Source organism: Eptatretus burgeri, chromosome 13 (genome assembly GCF_056783735.1).
Source record: "Eptatretus burgeri isolate ZD-2024b chromosome 13, Ebu_testis_v1, whole genome shotgun sequence".
Classification (NCBI taxonomy): Eukaryota; Metazoa; Chordata; class Myxini; order Myxiniformes; family Myxinidae; genus Eptatretus; species Eptatretus burgeri.
The window spans coordinates 67,558,891-67,583,672 of record NC_140973.1 but is presented as its reverse complement, the minus strand read 5'-3'; the positions used below and the strand labels follow the sequence as shown (position 1 = coordinate 67,583,672).

Genomic DNA, 24,782 nt, shown 5'->3' with positions numbered 1-24,782 from the left:
ACCATCTCATTGCACCCCCATCCTTATGACCACCATTCACCCTTCCTAACCCAACACTCTTCCTTGCAGGTTGCAGTTTTTCCTCCCCCCCCCCCCGCCTCTCTCTCTCTCTCTCTCTCTCTCTCTCTCTCTCTCTCTCTCTCTCTCTCTCTCTCTCTCTCTCTCTCTCTCTCTCTCTCTCTCTCTCTCTCTCTCTCTCTCTCTCTCTCTCTCTCTCTCTCTCTCTCTCTCTCTCTCTCTCTCTCTCTCTCTCTCTCTCTCTCTCTCTCTCTCTCTCTCTCTCTCTCTCTCTCTCTCTCTCTCTCTCTCTCTCTCTCTCTCTCTCTCTCACACCTCTTTACAGTTTGTTCATTCCCTTATTGAGTCCACTTCTTGCCCTGCTGCCCAATTGTTAGCTCTTACCCTTGCTCACCCTGCTCTTCCACTAGCCTCAATCTCGTAAGTGAGAAAATAAATAAATAAATAACGAGCCCATTGTTTTCCTGGGAGTCCATTGTTTGCCTGGGGGCCCATTGTTTTCCTGGGGCCCATTGTTTTCCTGGGGGCCCATTGTTTTCCTGGGGCCCATTGTTTTGCCTGGGGCCCATTGTTTTCCTGGGGGTCCATTGTTTGCCTGAGGGCCCATTGTTTCCCTGGGGGCCCATTGTTTTCCTGGGGCCCATTGTTTGCCTGGGGGTCCATCGTTTGCCTGGGAGCCCATTGTTTGACCGGGGAGCCCCTTATTTTCCTGCGAGCCCATTGTTTGCCTGTGAGCCCATTGTTTGCCTAGGGGCCCATTCTTTACTGGGGGGGGGGGCATTGTTTGTCTGGGTAGCCCATTGTTTTCCTACAAGACCATTGTTTGTCTGGGAGCCCATTGTTTGCCTGGGAGCCCATTGCTTTCCTGCAAGACCATTGTTTGTCTGGGGAGCCCATTGTTTGCCTGGGAGACCATTGTTTGCCTGGGAGCCCATTGTTTGCCTGGAGGTCTATTCTTTACCTGGGGGCCCATTGTTTGCCTGGAGAGTGGGTACACGGTATCTGCCGCCTATGATGGAACATCAGTGCAAAATAAATGTGACTCCGTTTTGCCTCTACCCACGAATGTGGCTTCTCATGTCGGCTGCAACAGACGACACGTGCAGCAGCATCTGTGCAGCGGAACCTGTTCGCAGCTACTGTTAGCGTGGGAAGCATGATGAAAGGCGGCAATTAAACGGTTCACCTCTTAAACTCTAGCTTGGCCACAAAATACCGCACGCTTTTTCACGACGTAATTAGTGTGGGTTTTCATACTCACGACGTATTCTGGGTGAGTCATTCATAGTGCAGGAATGATGCATGTGTGGGATAAAAGAGCAAAGAGAGGAGAAATATATGGGTCGGGGGTTGGGTGGGGGTAACAGGATAATATATGAGACAGAATTGGTGATATTGAAAGGAATGGATGCAGAGTAAAAGTAGCAAGTCAAGAAAACATACCGGGAAAAGTTGATGAGGATGGAGATGTCAAGAGTAACGGCAAAACCTTTAAATTCTGTCAAATAGTGATGGAAGTATCTTACAACGTAGTTGAGCGGGTTGTGGGGCACTCCTGCACCCTCGAGACAAATGGTGGTGTATACGGGGGGGGGGGGCGTTCAAATGGTCGTGGAATGAGATGCGACACCAGACCAAGAAACACCACTTTCGTCAGTCTTGGGCCCACGTTCCGATTTAACTCGTGTTTGTGTATTATTCGGAAGGAAATATTTTTCTCTCACCAATTATACATACTTATATATTTATTCCCACACCAATTATGGAGAAATAACAGCAAAACACCTCGGGATAGGTTGAACCACCTCCTTGTCTCATTTCTCTCCGTTGTTATATTTTGGGTGACAGTGGTGAATACAGATTTTGGGAAGTTTAAGCAGGGGGGATATCCACCACTCTATGACTCCACTATTCCACCACTTCACCAATCTACATCTTCCACCACTTCACTAATCCACTATTCCACCACTCCACGAATCCACATCTTCCACCACTCCACTAATCCACTATTCCACCACTTCACTAATCCACTATTCCACCACTTCACTAATCCATCACTGTACTCTTCCACTTCACTTCGCCACAATTCCAGAGTCTCCATCACCACACCAGTCCACTGTGCCAACACCCAATCAATTGCGCCTCTCCACTCCATTCCCCCACTCCTCCATTCCACCACTCCTCCATTCCATTCCACCACTCCATTGCACCACTCCAACCCTGCACTCCACTACACCACTGCACCATTCCACCACCACTTTATTCCACACTCCTCCACTCCACCACTGCAATGCATTCCACCCCTCCTTCACTCCATTCCCCCTCTCCTCCACTCCATTCCACCACTCCTACACTACATTACACCACTCCTTCAACCCATTCCACCACTGCTCCACTCCATTCCTCCACTTCAGAACTCCACTACATTTCACCTCTCTGCCACTCCATTCCACCCCTTCTCCACTCCATTCCTCCACTCCACCACTCCTGTAATCCATTCCACCTCTCCGCCACTGCATTCCACCCCTCTGCCACTCCATTCCATCCCTCCTCCACTCCGTTCCACCACTCCTCCACTCCACAACTCCTTTTCTCCATTCCACCACTTTTCCACTTCGCCATCCCTCCACTCCACCACTACACCACTCCATTCCACCACTCCACCACTTCACTCTTCCACCATTGCAGAACTCCAATCTTGCACCACTTCACACGAACGTCGAAGCAGTGTGGGATACATAATTTTGTTAAAGGCCATCCACAGAGGTCCATTGTAAAGTCCAGTAAATTTACATGAACGATTTGAAAGTTACACCATTGACTAAACTTGCTATTAATGAAATAGTATTCCATGCCAGCGGTGGCACTCAACGTAATGAAGTAACTGGGGATGTGTTGTCGGAATGACCCAACTTCTCTTCTTATAACAATGGCTGCTCCCAACGGACTCGGCCAATCCACCCTTTTATGTTGCTTATACAAGTACTGTACACCTTTTTTTTTTCTTTCCTGATTTCATTCCAGATTTGCCTTGCGCAATAGTTGAGACAATAGGCGGAGAACTTTCACGATCATGGCCTTTGTGAAGTGACTTAAACCCTTCTGCTTTATCCATATTGTTAAGAAAATGATATTCACCACTGCACTGCCTTGTTACATAAATACACCTACCTACTGACGTGGAACACCATGCCACCCATTGGAATTTGGTAATGGCTTAAATTGGATCAAAATTTTTACTTATTACTTCCACCACCGAAGATAGATGGAGGTTATGTTTTCACTCCTGTCTGTTTGTTTATCTGTAAGCAGGATATCTCAAAAAAATTGTGGACGGATTCAGCCGAAACTTGGTGGACATGTTGGGTGTGTGACGAGGACAAATTGATTCAATTTTGGTGAAGATTCAGATCCAATAATTTTTAAAGTGATTCTTCCCCATTTAGAGATTCGGGCTAAAAACGATATGTAGCACAATATCTCAAAAGTTTATGGACGAGTTGTGACAAAACTTGGTGGTTGAGTTGGTTAGGTGACAAGAACAAGCCGATTCGATTTTGCTTCATGTCCGGATCCAGATCTGGCCCATTTGTGAGATGCAAAAGTGAACTGTTCGAAGCCGTTGAATGAGTTTCGATGCATTCTGAAGGATGAATGATCACCTTTTCCTTCCATACACGGCCAACACCCAAAGTCATCAAACATTTCTGATGTTCATCGAAATTTGTTTGGTTCAAGCAACAGCATGCTGGAGCAAAAGTGTTGGTAGTTTTGTTGGTGCTTGCTTTTTTTGCTGAGACGGACAAGATACCGCATCCTAAGCAGGGCCATGTTTGAAGCATTACTCATGTTCCTACTGCAGGGAAATCAGCAAGAGTTCCCATAGTCTGCAAATTGTATCAAATTTTCACAACTCGAACATGAGTAAGACATTCTTGGCAGATCATCGTCATGTCTCCATCTGTTTAATGGGATGATTGAGTTATCGGCCAACAAGCAGCCATGACTTGGTGAAACTGTGCACCCTTTGAAGAAAGACCACCCTTTTTCCATTGACTATAGGTTGGCCTGTTTGGCATTTCCATTGTAGACCATAGCTCGTGTTGTTGGGATGACAGGTTCAAATCCCATACACTATGGTGGTTTATCCATATTTATCTGATGTCCTTGTAACTCTGCATGCTTATATCTATCTACAGTACGTCCATGTCCTGCACGAGATATGCTCTATATGTACAAGCTCCTCCATTAGCCTTCGACACTGTGAATGCAAATCTGACCTGGCTGTGTTGTCTGCTTATCAGTGTGGATGTTGAAGATCTCACAGTATCCTTTGTGTGAGACCGAATACTGTCTTTAGATTTAACACAGGACTAATTGTCCTTCTTCTTGAGCATCCCAAGTCTGGTGTTGGCCTAATGGTTAATGTGGTTGGCTTAAGATGTTAAGATCTTAAGGTCTTGAGTTTGAGCTCGCGTCGCACCATTAATTGACACCAGGTTGACTCAACCTGTCATCATTGTGAGGTCGGCAAAATGAGTCCCAGCTTACTGGGAACAGGGAGCACTGCATCAGTGGCACAGCTGCTGCACTCCCAGCAATGATGGAGCCACAGGCTGAATTTGAATATTTTTTATGAGAATCCTGACAGAATCTTCACTGGCTTATACCAAGAAAATCAATCAATTTACAATACTATTAGGCAGTTTCTGTAATGCAAAAGTGCTTGATATGAATAGAGATGTGCCAAAGGGCAGGTGGAGTGTTTACCTTCTCAGAGCCCTTTGTCAATGCGAACACCATGTTCCCGCTGATGTCCTGGCTGCTAAAAGGCACTTTGGATTTTAATTGCCAAGTACAGGCTTTTGTGAGGCTGTTGTGGTCGTTGGGTTTGACACAAGCGTCAATAAATTTGTCGCGACAAATTGCGAGTTGCGAGTTGATTGAGCATGCATCATATCTGTGACGTCACTGACGTTGAGAGCATGTGAGAGCATTCTGCAGATTGGGCATTGGCATCCCAAAGCCTTTGATGGATCAAAAACAGCCAAGCCTTATATTTATTTATTTATTTATTTATTTATTTCTGATTTCTGCCTGAAATAGATTTAATTAGTTTTGCTTTGCCAAGTCTCTTGCATGCTACACTGTTTTATAATGAGTTTTGTTGTGTTGAGCCGCGCAGTCGAGTCTTTCGGCATTGCCTATAGAGCTGTCACTCCCGGGATTAAATCCCTCTTTGCTATATTGGGGTTTGCTCGGTTATTTGATTAATTTCAAAGGCTCAATCAGAATGTGGTCAATGTTTCACCAACACCGCATGTAATTTGCACTCCCGAAGCCTCATACTGGACACGCAAGGGCCTCTGCGGACTCACATTTTCAGTGCACTCTTCCCCTCCCTTTTCTTTTACCCCCCAACCAGAACCCCTGCTATTATTTGAGCATTGCAATCCAAAGTGATTTTGATGCGGATTTGCGTGCTCTTCTCTCCCAGAAGCCGTAATGCCTGGAGAGAGAAGTTTCGGCCATTTTTTTTTCCTGTTCAGTGACTTTTGCCAACTCGCTTGCTTTTGCATGCCTCGCAGGCTTCGAGTTAACAGCTGCGACGGAGGATGCGCCTGCCTGCTGTCTCGTGCATTCATCAGCGGCGTGCGCCTGTGATAATGACAAGTCGTTGACCTTTGTGAGATGAGCCATTTGTTTCCAGGCCCAGGCCGCACAGATGTTGCGGACTTCAGGAAGGTGTCCAGGTCCAAGTCTTTCGCTTCTCTTGGGAAGAATCAAAGCTTTCTCTCTGTGTTTAGATTGTCGATCAAGGTGGTTAACCACCAACTAGTGTTCGTTCCTTTGCACGGATATCAGTCTCATGTCTTCTGGGTCATAATTGGATGAGTGTATGAATTCACACTTTGCTTACGGTCAACAGTGTCCGTTGAGATAGTACATACACAAGTGGAGGTTACAAGGCTGTGAGGGGTAAATTGAAGAAAATATTTTTTGGGAAAAGGAGGCGAAACTGTAGGATGGTGGGTGAGAAAGGGAAGAAAGGAAAGTTGGGGAAAATAGAAATAATAGTTTGAAAAGAAATAGCTGCAAAGGTGAATATGTATAGGATGTGAAGAGGAAAGAAAGGGATGGCTTGGATGTTTAAAATGCCTGGTGTTGGCTTAATGGTTAGGGTGGTGGGCTTGGGATCCCAGGAACCTGAGTTCAAATCCCCCTCGGCTGTTGAATTAATTCCAGGTGGGGTTGACTCTGCCTGTTCATCCTTCCAAGGTTGGCAAAATGAGTGCCAGCTTGCTGGTATCCTGCGTCGGAGTGATGACCCGTCCGGGATTGTACCCAATAGCCAAGGAGACAGCTTAGGCAGCATCAACGCTCTGCACAGCGTATGGTCCCAATGGATGGATGGATGGATGTTTTTTTTTTTTAATCCATAAATCTGCGTAGGTAATATGAAGATGGACCTGAAGGTTGAAAGCACTTCATTGGGAGTTTTGCAGAGTTGAGTCCTATGTAACAGTGTTTAGAGCTTGAGGATTCTGAATGACATTTGTCCATGCTGTGGTGAGAGCTCTTTAATTTCTCTTGAAAGATAATGTAAGAGGATGAAGATTGAGACAATTGTATCAACAGTAGTTGTTTATGTTGTTTGATGATGTCTGAATAATTGGTGGTAGTACAAATTGAAACAGGTTGAGGGGGGGGAGGGGGTGGCGAATTTCAACAAGACAATGAAAACAGGAGATGGTTGATGTGGAGGTGTGAAATGGGCCACAGGGACGGTCACGTCTGTTTATATGTCATGATGGAGGAGTATTCAACCTTTCGATGTGGCTGTTGGTGGAGGATTTGAAATTGTCTATTCTCTGATGACATAATGCGTAAACATCCCCCTCCCCCTTCCCCTTCCACAACTATATTGTCTGTATGTATATATTATGTACACACTTTCTTGTGGGATCATCCGGGGAAAGTGTTTGACCTAAGTCTTTCACAAACTATACATATATATATATATATATATATATATATATATATATATATATATATATATATATATATATATATATACACACACACACGCGAGGAGGGAGAGCCAGCAGACTGCAAGCAGGCACTGGGGTGCATCCCACAAAGACTTTTTATTTTATTTTTTGTATACCTTGTCGAGGCTCGTATGAGAGCTAACACACAACGCACAGCAAGTGGGGCATGAGACAAGAGGGGCAGGAGTGGGAAGGAACAAAACAGTGGGGAACAGAGATATTCGGAGATCTGTGGAAGGGAGAGGGATTGGGCGAGGAACACGGGGAATACAAGATGGACATTACAGGGACTTTCAGGAAGGAAAGCAGGGACTTGAAGGAGGTGGGCTTGGGTGGATTATCGGGGGTAGAAAAGATCGTGGATTTGGATGGGGGATGATAAGAGTTCGTGGTGAACAGCTGTTTTGAAGGCCTGGAGGGAAGAATGGGATTGAATAGAGAGAGGGAGTTTATTCCAAAGGCGGGAAAAAAGAGGAATGAAAGAGTGAAGGTGAGCAGTGATTCGTGATTTTGGTAGTTTTACCAGAAGGGGGTTGTTGGCAGACCTTGAGCACCCTCCGGAAATGTGGTGGGGACAAATCGCAGAGAGGGCAGGGGGAGGGGGCAAGGCTGGAGAGAAGACTGTAGAAGACAGAAAGACCACCGACCTGCCTGAAGTGAGAGAGTGAGAGGCCCAAAGACTCAGCCTCATCGCGGGAGATACCAATGATCCGAAATGCCTTGGTTTCCACAGCGTGAAGCCAAGAAAAGTGAGAGGCAGGAGAACCAGCCCAGGGGGGAGAGCAGTACTCTATCAGGCTGTGGACGAAAGCTTTGTAAGTGGTCAGAAGCTCAGGTGGGCCGAGGAAGGACTTTGCACGACGGAGGATTCCCAGTCTGCGACTGGCTTTGGAGGTGAGGTTTGAAATGTGGCTTTCCCAGGAAAGGTCATGGCAAATAGTGAGACCCAGAAGCTTGAAAGAAAGGACTTCTTCCAGAGGATTGTTAAGAAAGTGGATGGGGGGGGGGAGGTTCGAAACGGTCCTTTCGGAGAGACATAGTGACAGTGTGAGATTTGTCATGATTGAAAGACATGTTCCACGTGTTGGACCAGTTTGTGATTTTATCCAGATCTGCAGTGAGCGAAGAAGCTGCTGCTTGCCGATCTGAGGGATGACAGATTGTACGGCAGAGGGTGGAGTCATCAGCAAACAGATATAGAGGATTTTCCAGAGAGTCGGAGAGATCGTTGATGAAAACCAGAAAAAGAACAAGGCCCAGAACACTACCTTGAGGAACTCCAGCCTGGACAGGAAGAGGGGATGAAAGAACTCCATTTAGGGCCACACGTTGGTTGCGACAGGAGAGGAAGTCTGCGAGCCATGAGTAGAGATGGCCTTGGATACCATAGAAAGAGAGTTTGCTGAGTAGGGCAGGGTGCCAGACTGTGTCGAAAGCAAGCGATATGTCGAGGGATACGGCTCTGATTTAATGTCTGGCATTGAGGACCTCCATCCATTGTTGGGAGAGCAGAAGCAGCATATCCAGGGTCGAGTGACCTGGTCTGAAACCAAACTGATGATCGGAAATCAAGGCATTGGAGAAGAGGAAGGATTTGATGTCTGAAAGCGATGATGGATTCCATGATCTTGCTGATGATTGGCAGAAGGCTGATTGGTCTGTAGTTGCAGGGATCTGTTTTTGCACCTTTTATGGAGGGCAGTCATGCTTGCAGCTTTCCAAGCAGATGGCAGATGACCTTGAGCAAATGAGAGGGTGAATAGAACAGAGAGAGGGTGAGCAAGAGCAGAAGAGCAGGTTTTTAGGACATTTGGGCTGATGCCGTCTGGACCGGTTGCAGAATCTGAGTCGAGGTTTGACAGCAAGCTCTCCACCTTGTCAGGAGAAAAGGACACAGAGTCCAGGGACAGTTGGGTACGACTGGGTAAGGTGGGTAGAGAAAGTGATGGGTTTTCGACATAAGATTTTGATTCAAACACCGAGTTTGGGCATTCAGCCTTTTCACATGCGGTATCAGCAGTGTGGTCATTTGAGGTAAGGGAGGGATGGAGGGGGAACATACACCAGAAACAGATTTAATTAGATGCCACCAGGATTTTGAGGAGGGAGAGAGGTTTGAGAGTTCAGACTTGAGATGAGAAAGATGTTGTTTTCTAGCTCTCCTGAGGGTAGATACACATTTGTTCTGAGCTTTATCGAAGGAACTGAGATGACCCTCAGTTGTGTTTGCTTTCCATGAGGCAAAGGCAAATTGTTTCAGGACAACTGCTTCGCCACAAGCTTCAGTAAACCAAGGGCGGGAGGAAGGGTAGGACAACTGAAGACGAGAGGGGATAAATCTGTGCGTGAGGGAGAGCAAGTTTCTTTGAAAGAATTCCCAGGATGAGTTGATGTTGGAGAAAGTAGCGATGGGAGACCAGTCTATAAGTTTGAGGGCTGGTTGGAGACCCTGCCAGTTGGCTTGAGTGAAATGCCAGACTCGACGGTGGTGAGGTGGTTCTCTGATAATCGCCAGAGAGATATCCACTTTTACAAGGACGTGGTCAGAAGAACCGATTGGACCAGAGGAAGAGCAGCAGATATTGTCAGGAAAATTTGTCAAAATCGGATCCAGAAGAGATGGAATACAATTGAAGTCACCACATACGAGGAAGAGAGAGTTTGCATGAGAAGATAGAAGATGGTCCATGTTTTCGGATAGTGAAATGTAAATGGAGTCATCACTGTTAGGTGGACGGTACAGTACACATATAAACATGAGGTGTGAGTGGAGGGGAATCCGTAGCCAGAGGTATTCCTGGGGGTGTGGGGGAGTGAGGGCAGTGCATGGAGAGTGAGGCATCGAGTCTTTGATGAAGAGAGCAACTCCTCCACAAGGAGGAGGCTCAGGTCTGTCATACCAGAGGAGAGAATAACCAGGGAGAGATACTTGGGAGTTAGACACGTCTTGGGGGTGGAAAGTTTATGTTAGGCAGATTATGTCTGGTTTGTCAGTGGCAGCCTGTATGGAAAGATCTGAAAGGTTTGAGTGAAGGCCCCGGATATTTGAGGTCCATACTTTTAATTAAGAGGGAGAGAAGGAGGCTTTGGGTGCAGGGGTGGGAGGGCAGTGGGAGGGAAGGACAAGGGGAGGGAAGGACAAGGGGAGGGAAGGACAAGGGGAGGGAAGGACAAGGGACGAGAGGGGAGGTAAGGAGTGTTGTTGAAAGAGTGTGAGGGATTGCAGAATAGCTTGGGGAAGGGCTGGATGAGGAGGAGAAAAGGCTCTCTGGTGCTGGGGGAGAGGGGGCACAAGAGAGGGGGCCGGAGGCAGTTGAGGATTTTAGGAGGTGGAGTGAAGAGATGTCGGTGAGAGGGCAGTGGAGGGAGGCAGCTTTGTGGATGAGAGGTGGGGAAACTTTGAGAAGGGTGAGGGAGGGGGGTGAATGGTGGTAAGGGGTGAGTGGGGAGAGTTGAGGGAGAAAGGTGAGGGGGGGGAGTTTTTGAGAGAAGTGAAAAGGAGGCTTGGAGGGAGAAGAGTGTGATTGTTGCTTTGAGAGTGAGAGAGAGGAGTGAGTTGGCACTGAAGTTGGAAAAAAAGAATGGTTGATGGAAAGTGAACATTCATAGCAAACTGGGGTTTTAAAAAGTTTTCGGTCAGAGATGGGATTAAACACGTTTCTTGATGGATGCAATAAAGGCGAATTCAAAGAACGGAGAGAAGAAACGCTGTAAGAGTTGGATTTTTTAGGCAAGGTATGAAGGAGAGGTCGAAATGAGAGCAGTCTGTTTAAGTAGTGGAAGAGTAGTTCATTATGATACAGTGAAGAGAACTACACGTGTGAAAGAAGCATTATAAATGATCGTTTTTATTATTATTATTATTATTATTATTATTATTATTATTATTGTTTGAGAGAGTTTTCGTCAGATTAGGTCATGGAAGTGTTGTAGAAAAAAATCGTGAGGTGAATGGTTAATTTGGATCGATAAACGCAGGGGGTGTCAACAGATCACGTGGTTACGGTAGAAACACGTGGCGATGGGAGGTGTATCGTCAAAAGTGAAATTATTTATTTTAAATAAGGATTGCGTAACATTCGGAAAAGGGAAGGTTGAAGTAAAATCGTGGAAGTGTGTGGTGAATTTGGATCGATAAACACAGGGGGTGTAAACAGATCACGTGGTTATGGGAGAAACACTTGGTTCTGGGAGGTGTATAATCAAAAGTGAAATTATTTATTTAAAATCAGGATTGCGTAACATTCCGAAAAGGGAAGGTTGAAGTAAAATCGTGGAAGTGTGTGGTGAATTTGGAACGGTAAACGCAGTGTGAAGCTGCTGCTGGTTCGATGAAAAGTACCAGGAAAAGGAGAGAGAGACACGTGGTGACAGGAGGTGTCGAGATCGAAAGGATACGAGGAAGATTATTGTTTTTTGATGTATTTTTGAAGAACAGGTAAGATTCGGGAATGGAAGGTTGTCGGAAGAAATCGTGAAGGTAATGGCGAGAGAGAGTCAGCTCAGTAGAATAAAGATGGTGTGCCGGCAGGAGGAAGAAGAAGAAGAGGAAGAAGGATCGAGACTTGTGAGTGTGCAAGGAGAAAGGTAATTTTTTTTTTAGATCCCCGTGGAGGATCTCTAAAGCCTGTATCTCACTGGGCTGCGACAGCTCGCGACTAGTTGGAGACACCAAATTGCGATAAAACAGCGATAATTTTCACTTGGAATCACACTGAATTTATACTAAAACACATTTGCGTTTGTCTCACGAATATCGCACGAATGTCCCACTAACTCCCGGCGAAATTTGGGATGAACTTTGCCTGGAGTTCGCATACATGTCACACGACATTCGCGCAACGGTCACACGACGGTCGTGCGACCATTGCGCAAATGTCCTGCAACAGTCGCACGACAGCTGTGCGTGACAATTGAGAAATCGGGACTATATATATATATATATATATATATATATATATATATATATATATATATATATATATATATATATATATATATATATATATATATATATATATATATATATATATATGGCCTCTCCCTTCCAGCAATCATATTGTCAGTTGGGAAACGAGTAAGAGAGTACCTGACTGAGTACTACAATGGTGTGGGAGCTGTGCCCTGGCAGAACAGGATGGTGGGATTACAGGAGAATGCTGACCAAGCCTGATTGTTTAAAGTGTTCTGTTACTTGTCAACGTTGCACCCACTAACATTGTGTGTGACCCAATTGTTCATCTGCCTTGATTGGGGCTTGTGGGTGTGACCATATTTTGTGTGTGACCTAATTTATGTAAAAATATGTGTGACGTGATTTATGAATGATGGAAGGTGAAAGGAATGATGGGAAAGTGAAAAGTTTGAATTGAAGGCCATGACTCAGAACAGGAGAGAAAGAGGACAGCCAATGCTGGTTTTACAATATGGACTCTGAGTTTGTTTGTTTTTTTTTTTTTTTTTTTTTAGTCATATCTGGATTGAACTATTGTGAATCTATCTCCATTACATTGCATGTCACATTTGTCGCGTCTTCTGACTCACGGAAACTAGATTGAGAAGGGTTCGAGACAACGCCGACGATTCTGTGACTATTTTGAGAGAAAATTTGTCACAAATTTTTTGAACATGTTCAAAATTCAAGCGACACCAAAGCGACGTCCTGCAACTCACGCGAGGTAATTGAGAACCACCGCGAACGTTTCCAGACATTTTGGAGAATCCCTTTCGCATTTTGTCGCAAGCTGTCGCAGCCCAGTGAGATACAGGCTTAAGTCTTACTCATGTTGTTGTTCTTCATCTTCTTCTTGTGGACTTTTTTGTTTCACAGCCTACAGTTTTCATCGAGACTTCCTGAAACTTGGCATATATACGTAAAAATACCCTGCGCAGACAGTAACCATCTCCGATATTGAAAATTCCTCCAAGAAAAAAAAGTTATGACGTCAAAATATCTCCGCTAATGGAAATCGCCTAAAAAATTATCTCCAAAACTGGGCAAGCTTTTTGAATTCTGTTGCGGGAATCAAACAGGGCATTAGCAGAGATGAATTACCGCAAACCTGATACATCACAATGACGTCATATTCGTTTTTATGACTGCATCATAAAGAGGACGAGGATCTTAGCTCATTTGAGCTTGTTTTTTGGGGGGATTTAAGACAAGAAATAGTGTTTAGTTGGGAGGGATGGGGGACGTTGGGAAAGTGGGGAAGATAGAGATTGAAGGTAATGGAGAGAAAATACAAATTAACACGATCGTACACTGAGGGGAGGGATGGGTAGGCCTCAAGCACCCGGTAAGACAAGGTCGACGAAAACTCACAAAATAACACGATTTTTGAAATAAAACCGAAATAGGAACCCACAGTAACATGTAGGTGAGAAAATAAACAGTTAAAACGGGACAGATAACAACCCGAAACTTAACTTTGAGATCGTCAGCAGAGAGCGCTGAAAGAGACCTGCCGACTCCCCAAACCCAGAACCGGAACCCAGAACATCATAAATATAAGCTTTATATATTTGATGAAGTGGAATGTGCCTCCATTCTGCCAGCAGCTAAATATATCAAGAATGAGTGATCCGTTCTGTGTCGCTCTTCCACGAGCTTTCACTCTGGATACAAAAAAGTTAAACTATTATTGTCCCCACAGTTTTTGAAAAAATGCGGGGATATTGGAATCGACTCTGTCTGTTTGGCTGTCCGTCCATCGGCCATATAACCATCTGTCCCTCCGTCATGCTATCTCATCCTAAACGGTTGTGCAGAAATTCACCAAACTTGGTAGTTATGATCATCACATGACATGAATGTGCAACACCAGTCTCATTTTTGGGGTGGGGTCAAAATGACAAATTCCAAAAATTGCAATTATGGGGACATTTTAAACATTTTTTTAATGAAACTTTGTACTGTATATGCAATCAGCATTGGGGGATGCATGAATTATGGAACAATTTTTTTTTGATTTTACCTTTGATTCATGCTCCAGGAGGTAGGGGTGACATGGGTCAAAATGGGAAAAATAAATTTAACTCAAAATTTGAGGTTTGGTTGTTCATGGTGGAATGTTTTGCCATCTTTGAACTTTGCTTTAGGTGGGAAGTTTGGGCATATGTGATGGTTTGCAATCAACTTCGTTCTAGTTTACATTGTTATGGGTTGCCAGGCAATGCTAATTTATGTTCCTGATAGATAGATTTTTCACAATAACAGGGATTTTTGCAACTTAAAACACCCACTCTTATCGGGAGCGGCCTGGGGGGTTGGGGGGGGTAGTAGGAGAGGTTGTTGCAAATATATTTTATGCAATGCCGAATAATGACCCCCCCCCCATCTACAACAGGGTTCAGGAAAGCACTTGAAAATTATGTCGTCCCCCCATTCACAGGTGTGAGGGAGTGGGGGGTTGTGCCCATGGCCTGACCGTGGGTAACTTTCCCCACGTATGCAAAATTAGTTTGGAGATCGGTCCAGCTCTATTTTTTGTATGATTTTCAGACATACACACATACAGAATTACCTCATTAAATATCGTGTGACAGCATCCATGGAGATTCTTTAATTATTTAGCACCGAACAACACACATACATGCACGCACACACACACACATCTCGTTTTTTCACACACAACTGTTGCTAACAATTCTATTACACACACAAAAATAAATAATTATAAACAAATAAATAATAAAAAAACACACACAAACAAAGACACACATAAATAAAAACAAAGACACAAAAACACATAAACAAAAACAAACACACACACATACACCCAAAGACAAACACACACACACGCAAAGACACACACGCATAAACAAAAACAAACACACAAACAAAAACACACACACACAAACAAAGACCCACATACATGAACAAAAACAAACGCATACATACACACACAAACACACATACCTAATCAAAAAAACAAACACACAAACAAAAAGAAATGCACACATACTCATCCATACAAACAACTACACGCACACACACACACACACACACACACACCCATGATAATTATAAACTGCACATATACCCTCACGATGTGTACCACTTCATCAACATCATCACGTATTGGGGCTCAAACCAGATTCCAGATCCCAGGTGTACATACATGCCTCACCAACGGCTGCCACCACCTTTGCCCTGCTACCACATATGGTTTCCATCATAATTTGTGAGTCCCAAATGTCTTTTTTATTTTTTTGGTACGCAGTGTCGAGGCTTGTGGAGCTGTATAAGCGAGAGCGCAGAATGATCAAGATGTAACAGAATTAAGAGAACAGTAGAAATTAGGGTGTCTATGTATGGGGGGGGGGGGGGTTGTGTAACACAGCAACAACAGGGTTGAAGGACGAGAGAGAGAATGAGAGAGAATGAGAGAGAATGAGAGATAGAATGTGGGTTTTCCAGCAGTGTGAATTACAATACCTGGGTAAATAGGTATTGATTGAAACGTGTTCTGAATGTAGTGATCGTTATATGTGGGGATTTGTTATAGCCATGGTGCCTTATTCAGAGGTCCAACTGCGTATGTATAAATGCAGTACTTAAATTGTGTACTGGAACATTTGATGTTGTACACCGTCTGTAAACGATAAATGTTTAGTACTTCCGACCACCGTATACCGTCCAGAAATGACAACAATCCACAGACACTTGTCAAATCATACTGCCATGAAACCAAGTAACACCTTCTTCTTTGGGGAGTGAGCGTGCCTGTGCAAGATCACGTGATGTGCCATTGACTTTGGTCACGTGACCCTCAGTGATCAAGATGGAGATTCCATGGGCTGACTTTCATGTACGGATATTTACTTCTATGGACGTTTACGGACAGTTGTGTTTCTGTCTACGCTGTCGCTGATGATTCACCAATAAGTGATGAAACTGGTCCGGCAGCCGCCGGGGGTGCGTGGAATTGGGACTCTCATACTTGTACAACTGATGAATTCTGGGGGCAACTCTATGGAGGAATCCGGATCGGGTTTGAAACAGTAAACCATGTGTTGCTTTATTTGGTTTCCTTAGGCAGCTTTCTTTGGGCTCGCAGAGCAGGGTATACGCACGCACGCACGCACGCACTCACACACACATATATTGATGCACTCTTTGCAAGTTATTTGATTTGTTCCACACGAGAGTTCTAAACAAAATATCACCAGCATTTGTGCAAACATTGCCATTTATGAACGCCTTGTCGGCTGGAATAGTAATTTTATTTTTCACTCCATTTCGTTTATCTTGCTTCGTGTTGATTTCAATTGCCACCATGCTGGCTCTTTGGCTGGTGGTGTAATATATCCCTGAACTGGCAGGGTATGAACCGAGGAATGCTGCGCTTTGTGCAGGTAACTGTCTGCACCTTACAGTACATCTATTGCTCGGGATCCTACCTTGGTGAGGTTTAAATTTCACATTTTCTCAATGCCATCCTTTGGAGCTATCTTTTTGTGACATCTGCCACCGAAGGTGGATGGAGGTTATGTTTTCACCCCTTGTCTGTCTTTCTGTTTGTTTGTTTATCTGTTTGTCTGGTTGTGAACAAAATATCTCAAAAAGTTGAGGACGGATTCGGCCGAAATTCGGTGGAGACCTTGGGTAGGTGACACTGACAAAATGGTTCGATTTTGATGAAGATCCCAATTCGGATCAGGATCCGATAATTATTTTTTGTTATTCTTCACCATTGATTGATAGGGCTAAAACAACAAATAGCAGGATTTCTCAAAAGGTTATGGATGGATTCATACGAAACGTGATGGATGAGTTGGTAAGGTGATAACAAGCCAATTAAATTTTAGACCAGGTCCGAATCCAGATCCAGCCTATCAGTGGGATACAAAAAGGTAAACTAATTGGCTTGGCAGAGGTATTCACTCCACCGAGTGCCCTTCCAGTTACCTATGCACATATGGCAGAAATTTTGACTCCCCTACATATGCTTCTTCCCATCGTCCCACTTACTCCCATATCTTCCAAACCCTCCTTCCTTGCTTCCCCCCTCCCCCCCACTCCTCACACACTCCTCTCTACCCTCCTCTCTCATATCGTATTCTCCTCTCTTCCTTGGCTCAATTTAGCAGCCACGCTCCTCTCCCAAAAACGATGTAATAAGTAGATGGCCTCTTTGATGTTTAATGCCCTCTAAATTGACTTTTCATAACATCTGCATTTGTTGCACGTTTTATCTTGCACAAACGAGCTGCATAAAAAAATCTAATCAGATATGTCTTCAAGTTAACCCTACTATTGCCAGGTAGGCTGGAGGTTAAAATAATACAGCCTATACTACCACTGTATACTGCAGTAACTAAGTCAACGTTCTACATACACCTTCCGACAAGGAAACCAGACAAAATTTGTGATATTTTTCGTTTTGTTGAATTGCCCTTTCTATAATGTTGTGGGTTGACAGAGAAGTTGTTTTTTCGTATGCATCATCGAGGCTCATGGAAGAGCTGGAGCAGGATGGAATGGAACAACATATGGAAAGGGGGAAACGTCAACAGCAGAGTGGAGGTGAGAGTGAGATCAAGGGGAGGGGAAGAAGGACACATGGGGTGGAACAAGTTGTGCACAAGCTGAATGAAACACAGCAAGAAGAGGAAGGGGAAGCAGGGATGAAACGGAAAACGAACAAACCAACTGACAATGTGTTTAAAGAGGTGAGTGAGAGCGGGGGGGGGGGGGGGAGGGTGGAATCCCAATAACCTGGAGAGAAAGGAGTGTTTGAGAATGGGGTTAGGTGTAAGGTACTAGCTTAGGGTTAACGTTCTCACTTTCCTTTGAGCTGTCTCGTCTGAGTTCCATTCCCAACCCGACTATAAACTGTCATCCTGGTGCTTCACAGGCAGGTTGCTGTATCAATGAGTACATTGCCCTTCAGATTGAGGTGTTAAGCCAGCTGTCTACTCTGCTAGTATTCACTTGTGGATGTTAAAGAACCTATGGTCTCCTTCACAAAAGTAGGTCATTCTGTGCTCGTAGCCTGGCCATATTCTAGATTCCTACCTCAATCTGTTTGGGTAACCACATCAGCAGCCATGCTGTGCCACCTGATAATATGTTAAACAGTGGCAAGGTGTGGCTCGTTGCATTATAACTGAGGTTTGGCCAGGTGTGTCTGGTTTTGGCTATGCTACTGATACGATGTTCCCTGTGGCAATTTGGAATTCACCAAAGCTACAGGCACATAGTGGCCTTCTCTTTGTGAAAGCTACTGTGGGATGTTTAATGTCCCCCCAGGAAATGTTAGCATATGAGATAGCTTTATGTCACCTCCGAAGGATGGTGTACTCATTGATACAGCCTCTTGCCTGTGAAGCACCCAGAATGAGAGTTTACAGTCAGTGTGGTAATCAAACCCATCCTATACAGCTCAGTGGTGATCAGTTCACCACCTCTGAGGTGACCTTTCAGCCCGATTGTAACTCTCACTATTTGGTCACAAATGAACCTTTCAAGCAGGTTTTGCCAGGAATCCAGACTTCACTTTTTATCGAGATGCTCCACGCATCATAAAGTTGAACTGTGCCAGTAAGATGTACAGGGTGTCCTTGATCTGGAACTACCACCTCCTGCTTTTCACGCTTGGCAAAGTGCAAGAACCAGAGGTCAGATGCCACATGAGTGAAGGAGCAAATAATACATGATGCGCGAGAGATCGTACGAACCTCTTCACCTTTCCTTACACTGGTAGTTACAGCGACCGACGAGACTGTGGCAGGCACTGTATTCAATCCATGTGTTGTAAGCACCATTGCTTCTCTGTATCTGAGAGCAGAATTCTGTCATTGATGGAATGCTGATTCATCCCTTTGCACAATTATTTATTTTTTTGGTTCATGCCGATACCAGCATGCTGTCTTCAATCTGGGAGAGCTCAAACTGTGAAATACAAGAAGAAAACAAAAAAAACCTAGTTTGGTCAAGTTACACTTTCAAAGTGTAAATATGTCCGATTTGAAAAATAAACACCTGAGAACAACTAGTTATGCTCATGATTCTCAAATTATTCATTTGGAGTTCTGATGGAAAATAATTTACGATTAAACATCAAATGTAACGAGTGTATTGTCCAGTAATTCCCATGGAGGGTGATGGTGTTGCCCACGGTGGGTAGGAATGCACTGATTTTAGCTATTTTATGAGCCTTGGCCTTTGTTAAAAATTTCATCTATGACGTCTCACAGTCAGTCGATTTTTTATCTTTCTGTTGCACTTTCTGTGTCTCCTGTTATGCAGTGACATTCACCATGCACATCTGTCTTTCCATGTTTGAAGACCATTCCAAGCCTGCATGCTGAGGAAGATATATTTTACTGCTGAGCACCGCATCAATGTGCCTCACCCATACTGGGGCGAAATGGGTTGGAAGGGAAAAAAAAAGACTAATTTATGTTTCCATGGGTAGACCACGTTTTGCTGCCTGTCGCCCGCCAGCGAGTCTTAGGGATGAATCCATGGGAAGAAAGTTCTGCGACGGCACGAACTAGGCAAATGGTGGAATGCGTGCTTTGTGCTTGCAGCCACGCCGGGTTGCCCCCCCCCCCACCTTACACCGTCTCTTCATTCACATTCCCGCGCCATGATCAGAACAGAAGGTATAAAAAGAAGAATTGGCGCTGCGGTGAATTGGGCCGCGGTGGCCTGTTCTAAATGCAAGGCGGTCTCTCCGCGTCTGGTGGGAAATTCTAATGAGGTTCGTTGCACCATAAACAAAGCCCCCTCTGTCTGAGGGTCCCCCAGCTCATTAAGCTTGCGTTCCACTGTTTATGCTTCTGCGGGTTGCGCTTTGAAAAATGTCAGTGCGATGCTAAGACATCCGTGCAAAGTGCTGCACCATAAAATTCTGAAGGCCACCAGTTGGACAAGTCAACAGCTGCTTAAGAGCTTCATTAATTAGCAAAAGGAGCATTTGTCTTCCCTTAAAAAAAAGAAAGAGAGAGAGAGAGAGAGAGAGAGAGAGAGAGAGAGAGAGAGAGAGAGAGAGAGAGAGAGAGAGAGAGAGAGAGAGAGAGAGAGAGAGAGAGAGAGAGAGAGATAGATAGATAGATAGATAGATATATATAGATCTGAATATTTCTTTCAGCTGACTGACCCACTGATTCACTTGTCGTTGGGTCATCAGCTTGGAACCGTCCATCGAGGTTCAGACACTTCTATCTCAGAACCTCTGAAGCGGCCTGTCCACTGTAATGTCAAGTTGTGTCCAACATCCATTCAATCAGGCCAGCACAACCTCGTTGATGCTCTATGTCTGTGAGTCTGACTTTTACCTTCATCATTAAAGCATATTTTATTTTACAAAACCAACACTCTAACAACCACAGATGATGAACTACCTGATGTCACGTGTTAATGCGGAACCATACATCCAATACATTACCCAACAGAGACTGAGACAGAGACAGAAACAGAGACATTAAGAGAAGAGAATAAAGAGATGATTGTGAGAGGAGAGAGAGATTCATAGATAGAGATGGTAGCTTTTCACCCATTCTTTGTTCAGATCTGATTGGTACAGGAAATATAAATGACAGAAAACGCTGGGTGGTACAATGAATTTAGTGTGCGCCATGATTGATTCATCTCAGATTTTTGTCTCTCCTTTTATGTTTTTCTTTTTATACATTTGCAGACACCTTATTACTGGTGGATAGTGCATCGCGGCCTGTCATAAATTGGAGCCATTTTAGAATGCTCCACATTTTTTTCAGAGCCTGCTGCCCGGATACCACCACCACCTTTCAGAGAAACATATGTGTGTCACCCTTCATGATCACACCCGTGGTGATGGATAAAAATGGTTGTTTTAGTGAGAGATTTTAAGGATAAAATTGCAAGTTTTTTTAATTTATTATTTCTGGTTCTCAAGTAGATGAAAAATTAAAGGCTGTGTGGCAGACCAGGGATACAGGCCTGTTTCACAGGAAGCACACCATTTCACAGGAAGCACACTATTATAGTTACTTTTGGTAAAAAGTTGTAACTTGTAAGGTAATGTCTCCATCAAACTGGAAACATTTACTTTTTTTGAAAACAGAGTCAAGGCTCATGGAAGAACTCATGCACTCAATGGATCAGGATGTAACAGGCCAAAATGAACAGTAAAGAGGTGGGGGGGGGAGGAGGGGGGAGTCCTTCAACACCAACAATGGAGTTGAAGGACAAGACAAAGGGAGACTTGGACAAACAATGGGTGTGGGGAGGAATGGGGGACAAGGAAAGGACGCATGGTATGCACAAGAGGGAGATAGAAGGAAACTCTCAGGAAAGAAAAAATGGAAATTTGGAAGGAGGAATTGGGGGTCGGGGGTGGGGGTGGTTAACAAGGGTAGAAGAGATCATGGTTTTGGATTGGGGATGTTCTAAGATGGTGGTGAACAGCTGTCTTGAAGACCTGAAGGGGAGGATAAGATTGAAACGAATGTGGAAGTTGGTTCCACAGGTGGAAATAAAGAGGAATGAATGAGTGGAGGTGAGCAGTGATCCTGGATTTAGGTAGTTTCACCAGAAGGGGGTTGATGGCGGACTTTGTGCACTCTGTAGAAACCTGTGTGGGGAGAGGGGGTGGGGGGGTTGGGGGACAAAGCATGGAAAGAGCAGAGACTGCAAGATCAGAAAGGAGGCGGTAGAAGACAGAGAGACCACCTATCTGTCTGTGATGACAAAATTATAGCCCATAGACTGAGCTTCATCGCAGGAGATTCAAATAATCTTGAAAGCCTTGATTTCCACAGCATCAAAGCTGAGCAATGTGTGAGGCAGGGGAATCAGCCCAGAGGGGAGATCAGAACTCCATTACGTTGCAGATGAATGCTTTGTAGGTGGATTGAAGTTCAGGTGTGCCAAGGAAGGCCTTGGCACAATGTAGGATGCCCAGTCTGCAAATGGTTTTGGAGGCCAACTTTGAAATGTGGTTTGTCCAAGAAGGATCATGGCTGATAGTGATCAACCCAGGAGTTTGAATGACTGATCTTCCTCAAGAGAATTGTTAAGAAAGTAGATCGGAGGGTTTGCCAGACCCTCCATTCAGAGAGACATTGTGAGTGTGAGATTTGTCTGGATTGAAAGATGTATTCAAGTGTTTGACCATCTTGTGATTTTGTCAAGGTCTGAAGAGTGGGAAGAGGTGCAGCCTGCCTGTTTCAAGGTTGAGGGATGTCACGGCAGAGGGTGGAGTCATCAGCATAGAGATTATAGGGATTTTCCATAGAGTCAGATCATTAATGAAAATCAGGAATAGGACTGGGCCCAGAACACTGCTTGGGGGCACTCCAGCCTTGACAAGGAGAGGAGAAGAAAGGAGGAGAGGAGAACAAGGAGAGGAGATGGGGAGAAGAGAAGAAAAGAGAAGAAATTTTTTTTCTCCATTCTTTTTTTTGAGGGGGGGGGGGCTAAAACACTTCCCTACAGCTTCTAAGGAATAGAGTCGGGGATCATTTAATATTATCTTTCACTTAGCTACAAAGATTTAGGCACTAGAAAGATCGATTTAAATAAAATAAAATAAATCCAACTTTTTCATCAAAAGTTTTTTTTCTCTTTTCCTCAAACACTCTCCAGTGCTCACTGATGAACCTCTGGAAGTTTGAAGAAGATTCGTTTGGTCATCTCTGAGAAAAAAAAAGGTGCCACAAACAGACAGACAAGCCGGTAGGCGGACATGGATAGTCGATCAAGTCGAATTTAGTCGTTTTTCAGCCGTTACGAGCCAACAAAAGCATCCATAGCAACGGTTCTTTCTCACACATAACTAGGACATACCATGAACCTACCATACCAGTTTCATGTATATCTGACACATAGTCTCTGAGATATAACGAACTTCGTTTTTTTATTGTTTTCGACCAGGGTTCATTCAAAGTTTATCTTCTCCGACAGTTTTCATAGGATCCGGCTGGAAAATTTTTGACAATATGGCTGAATGTACTGCCCACAGTCGCTCGTGGCCCGATTTTTGATTTTCGAAAAAATTAATTTTTGAGATTTTTTTGAAAATTTCAAAGGTCCGTTGCTAGGCAACGGATGGGTCCATAGCAACGGTTCTCATTTGCACACAACTAGGTCATGGTATGAACCTACCAACCAAGTTTCATCGAAATCGCCATTGTATTAACGGAGCACTGGACCGAACAGACAGACAGACAGACAGACAGACAGACAAACATATCGACCAAAATACTGATAAGGGTAGAAAAATAAATCTCAATTTTTTTTCGACGACATTGACTACCCAACATCTCTCTTATAATTTTGATAATCAATAGTTGGAGAGAAGTAGATCTTCCTTTAATGAATCCAAATTGTCACTGAAGAGATTGTTAATCTGCATATGGCCGATTATTTAATCTCTGAGTCATTCCAGTGTTTTACAGATGGTGCTAGTTAAACTGATCAGCCTGTAGTTATTCGGGTCCTTCCTGTTGCCTTTCTTGAAGATAACTGACACGTGCACCTTTTTCCAAAACACGAGGAAGATTTGCATTTCTAAGAGTACTATTAAATATAAGGCAGAGTGGCTTTACTACGGATCAGGCCAATTCTTTAAAAAACATAGGATGAAGGTGGTCTGGTCCAGGTGATGTAGATACATCTAGTTTCTCTCATTTTACTCGTGTATAGTAGTCTCATCAGTGATATCAAAAATTTCCAGAAAGGAGTCTGCGTATCGATCAGGCATTTCTGGAATTTTCACAGCAGGTTCCCTAATCATGTTTCCGCCTTTTCACGGTCATTTGTAGTCAATTTCAACTGATAATTTACGTCATCACCAGGCGTATGTCACAAAACTTGAAGTATACCACACTTACTTTTAGTCCTTGAGCTGACATGAATCAAAAACGTTTTGGAGTTCCTCTTGGCATGTTTAGCTATATCCATTTCATTCTGTTGCTGGATAACTTCATGGCTAAAACCTTGTTTCTCCACTTACAGTCAGCACACCACTTTTCATTGTCTCTCGTCTCTAAGTATCTCTCACAGCAATGTGATTGTTTTCCGTTTCAGCTCCAAAGTATTTCTGATCCAATGGAAACCTTCCTTTGGCAACTTTCTGTTTCAATTCTGACTTTTGTTTCTCCCTTTGCTCCTTTCTTTCTTTGCCGGTAAGGGTTCAGTTACATAATGGGATAGTGTCTGCTCTGAATCTTGGAAGTTGATGGTTCAATTTCATCCCACGTTAAATATTGTGTGTGCACTGCTTCCTTGCTTTATATTCAGCATTTAAAGGATAAAGCATGGACAAACACTATCGTTTGGCATCCACGGGAAGGAAGAAACTCCTCCTTAATTGCCCGCTGAGTGTGAAGAGAAAGTCCACATCATTAACGATGGTGTCACTGATATCCAGCATACTCCAGGAAGTGACGTCATGTCACCCAAGCTCAGTGGCTGCGTCTTTCTATAAGCCTGGTGTTGTCTCTTGTACTTGTTTGCAGTTGTATCCATGATTTGATTTGTATTACTAATGGATGACAGTTGACAGCTCCTCCATGAGCCTTTAACTCTGTATAATGAAGGAATTTCCGGTACCACGTTCTTGCGTGACCAGAAGCCATCTTCTCTTTTCTGAGAGGCTGTTTTTGAAGGCCAGAGCTACCTGTTCCTGATTTGTCTTGTTTGGAGGTTTTTCTTAGTTGTTGCGGTGTTAACTTGATGCGTCTCATTGAGTGCCTTCACCTGTGTTTTTGTGTGAC

General features: G+C 44.1%; 1 protein-coding gene across 11 annotated transcripts in view; it reads left to right on the top strand.

Moving 5' to 3' along the window:
- Positions 1–24,782, top strand: part of LOC147014701 (neuronal PAS domain-containing protein 3-like) — a 449,452-nt gene that overhangs the window by 23,234 nt on the left and 401,436 nt on the right. Inside the window, exon 1 of one of the 11 annotated variants that reach the window (XM_085852842.1) lies at positions 10,552–11,657. The exons of the other annotated variants lie outside the window; for them this stretch is intronic. Within the exon in view, the coding sequence (XP_085708968.1) occupies positions 11,554–11,657 (104 nt within the window). The 5' untranslated portion in view covers positions 10,552–11,553. Of the gene's footprint in view, positions 1–10,551; positions 11,658–24,782 lie in introns of those variants that run through there. 11 annotated transcript variants of the gene reach the window in all.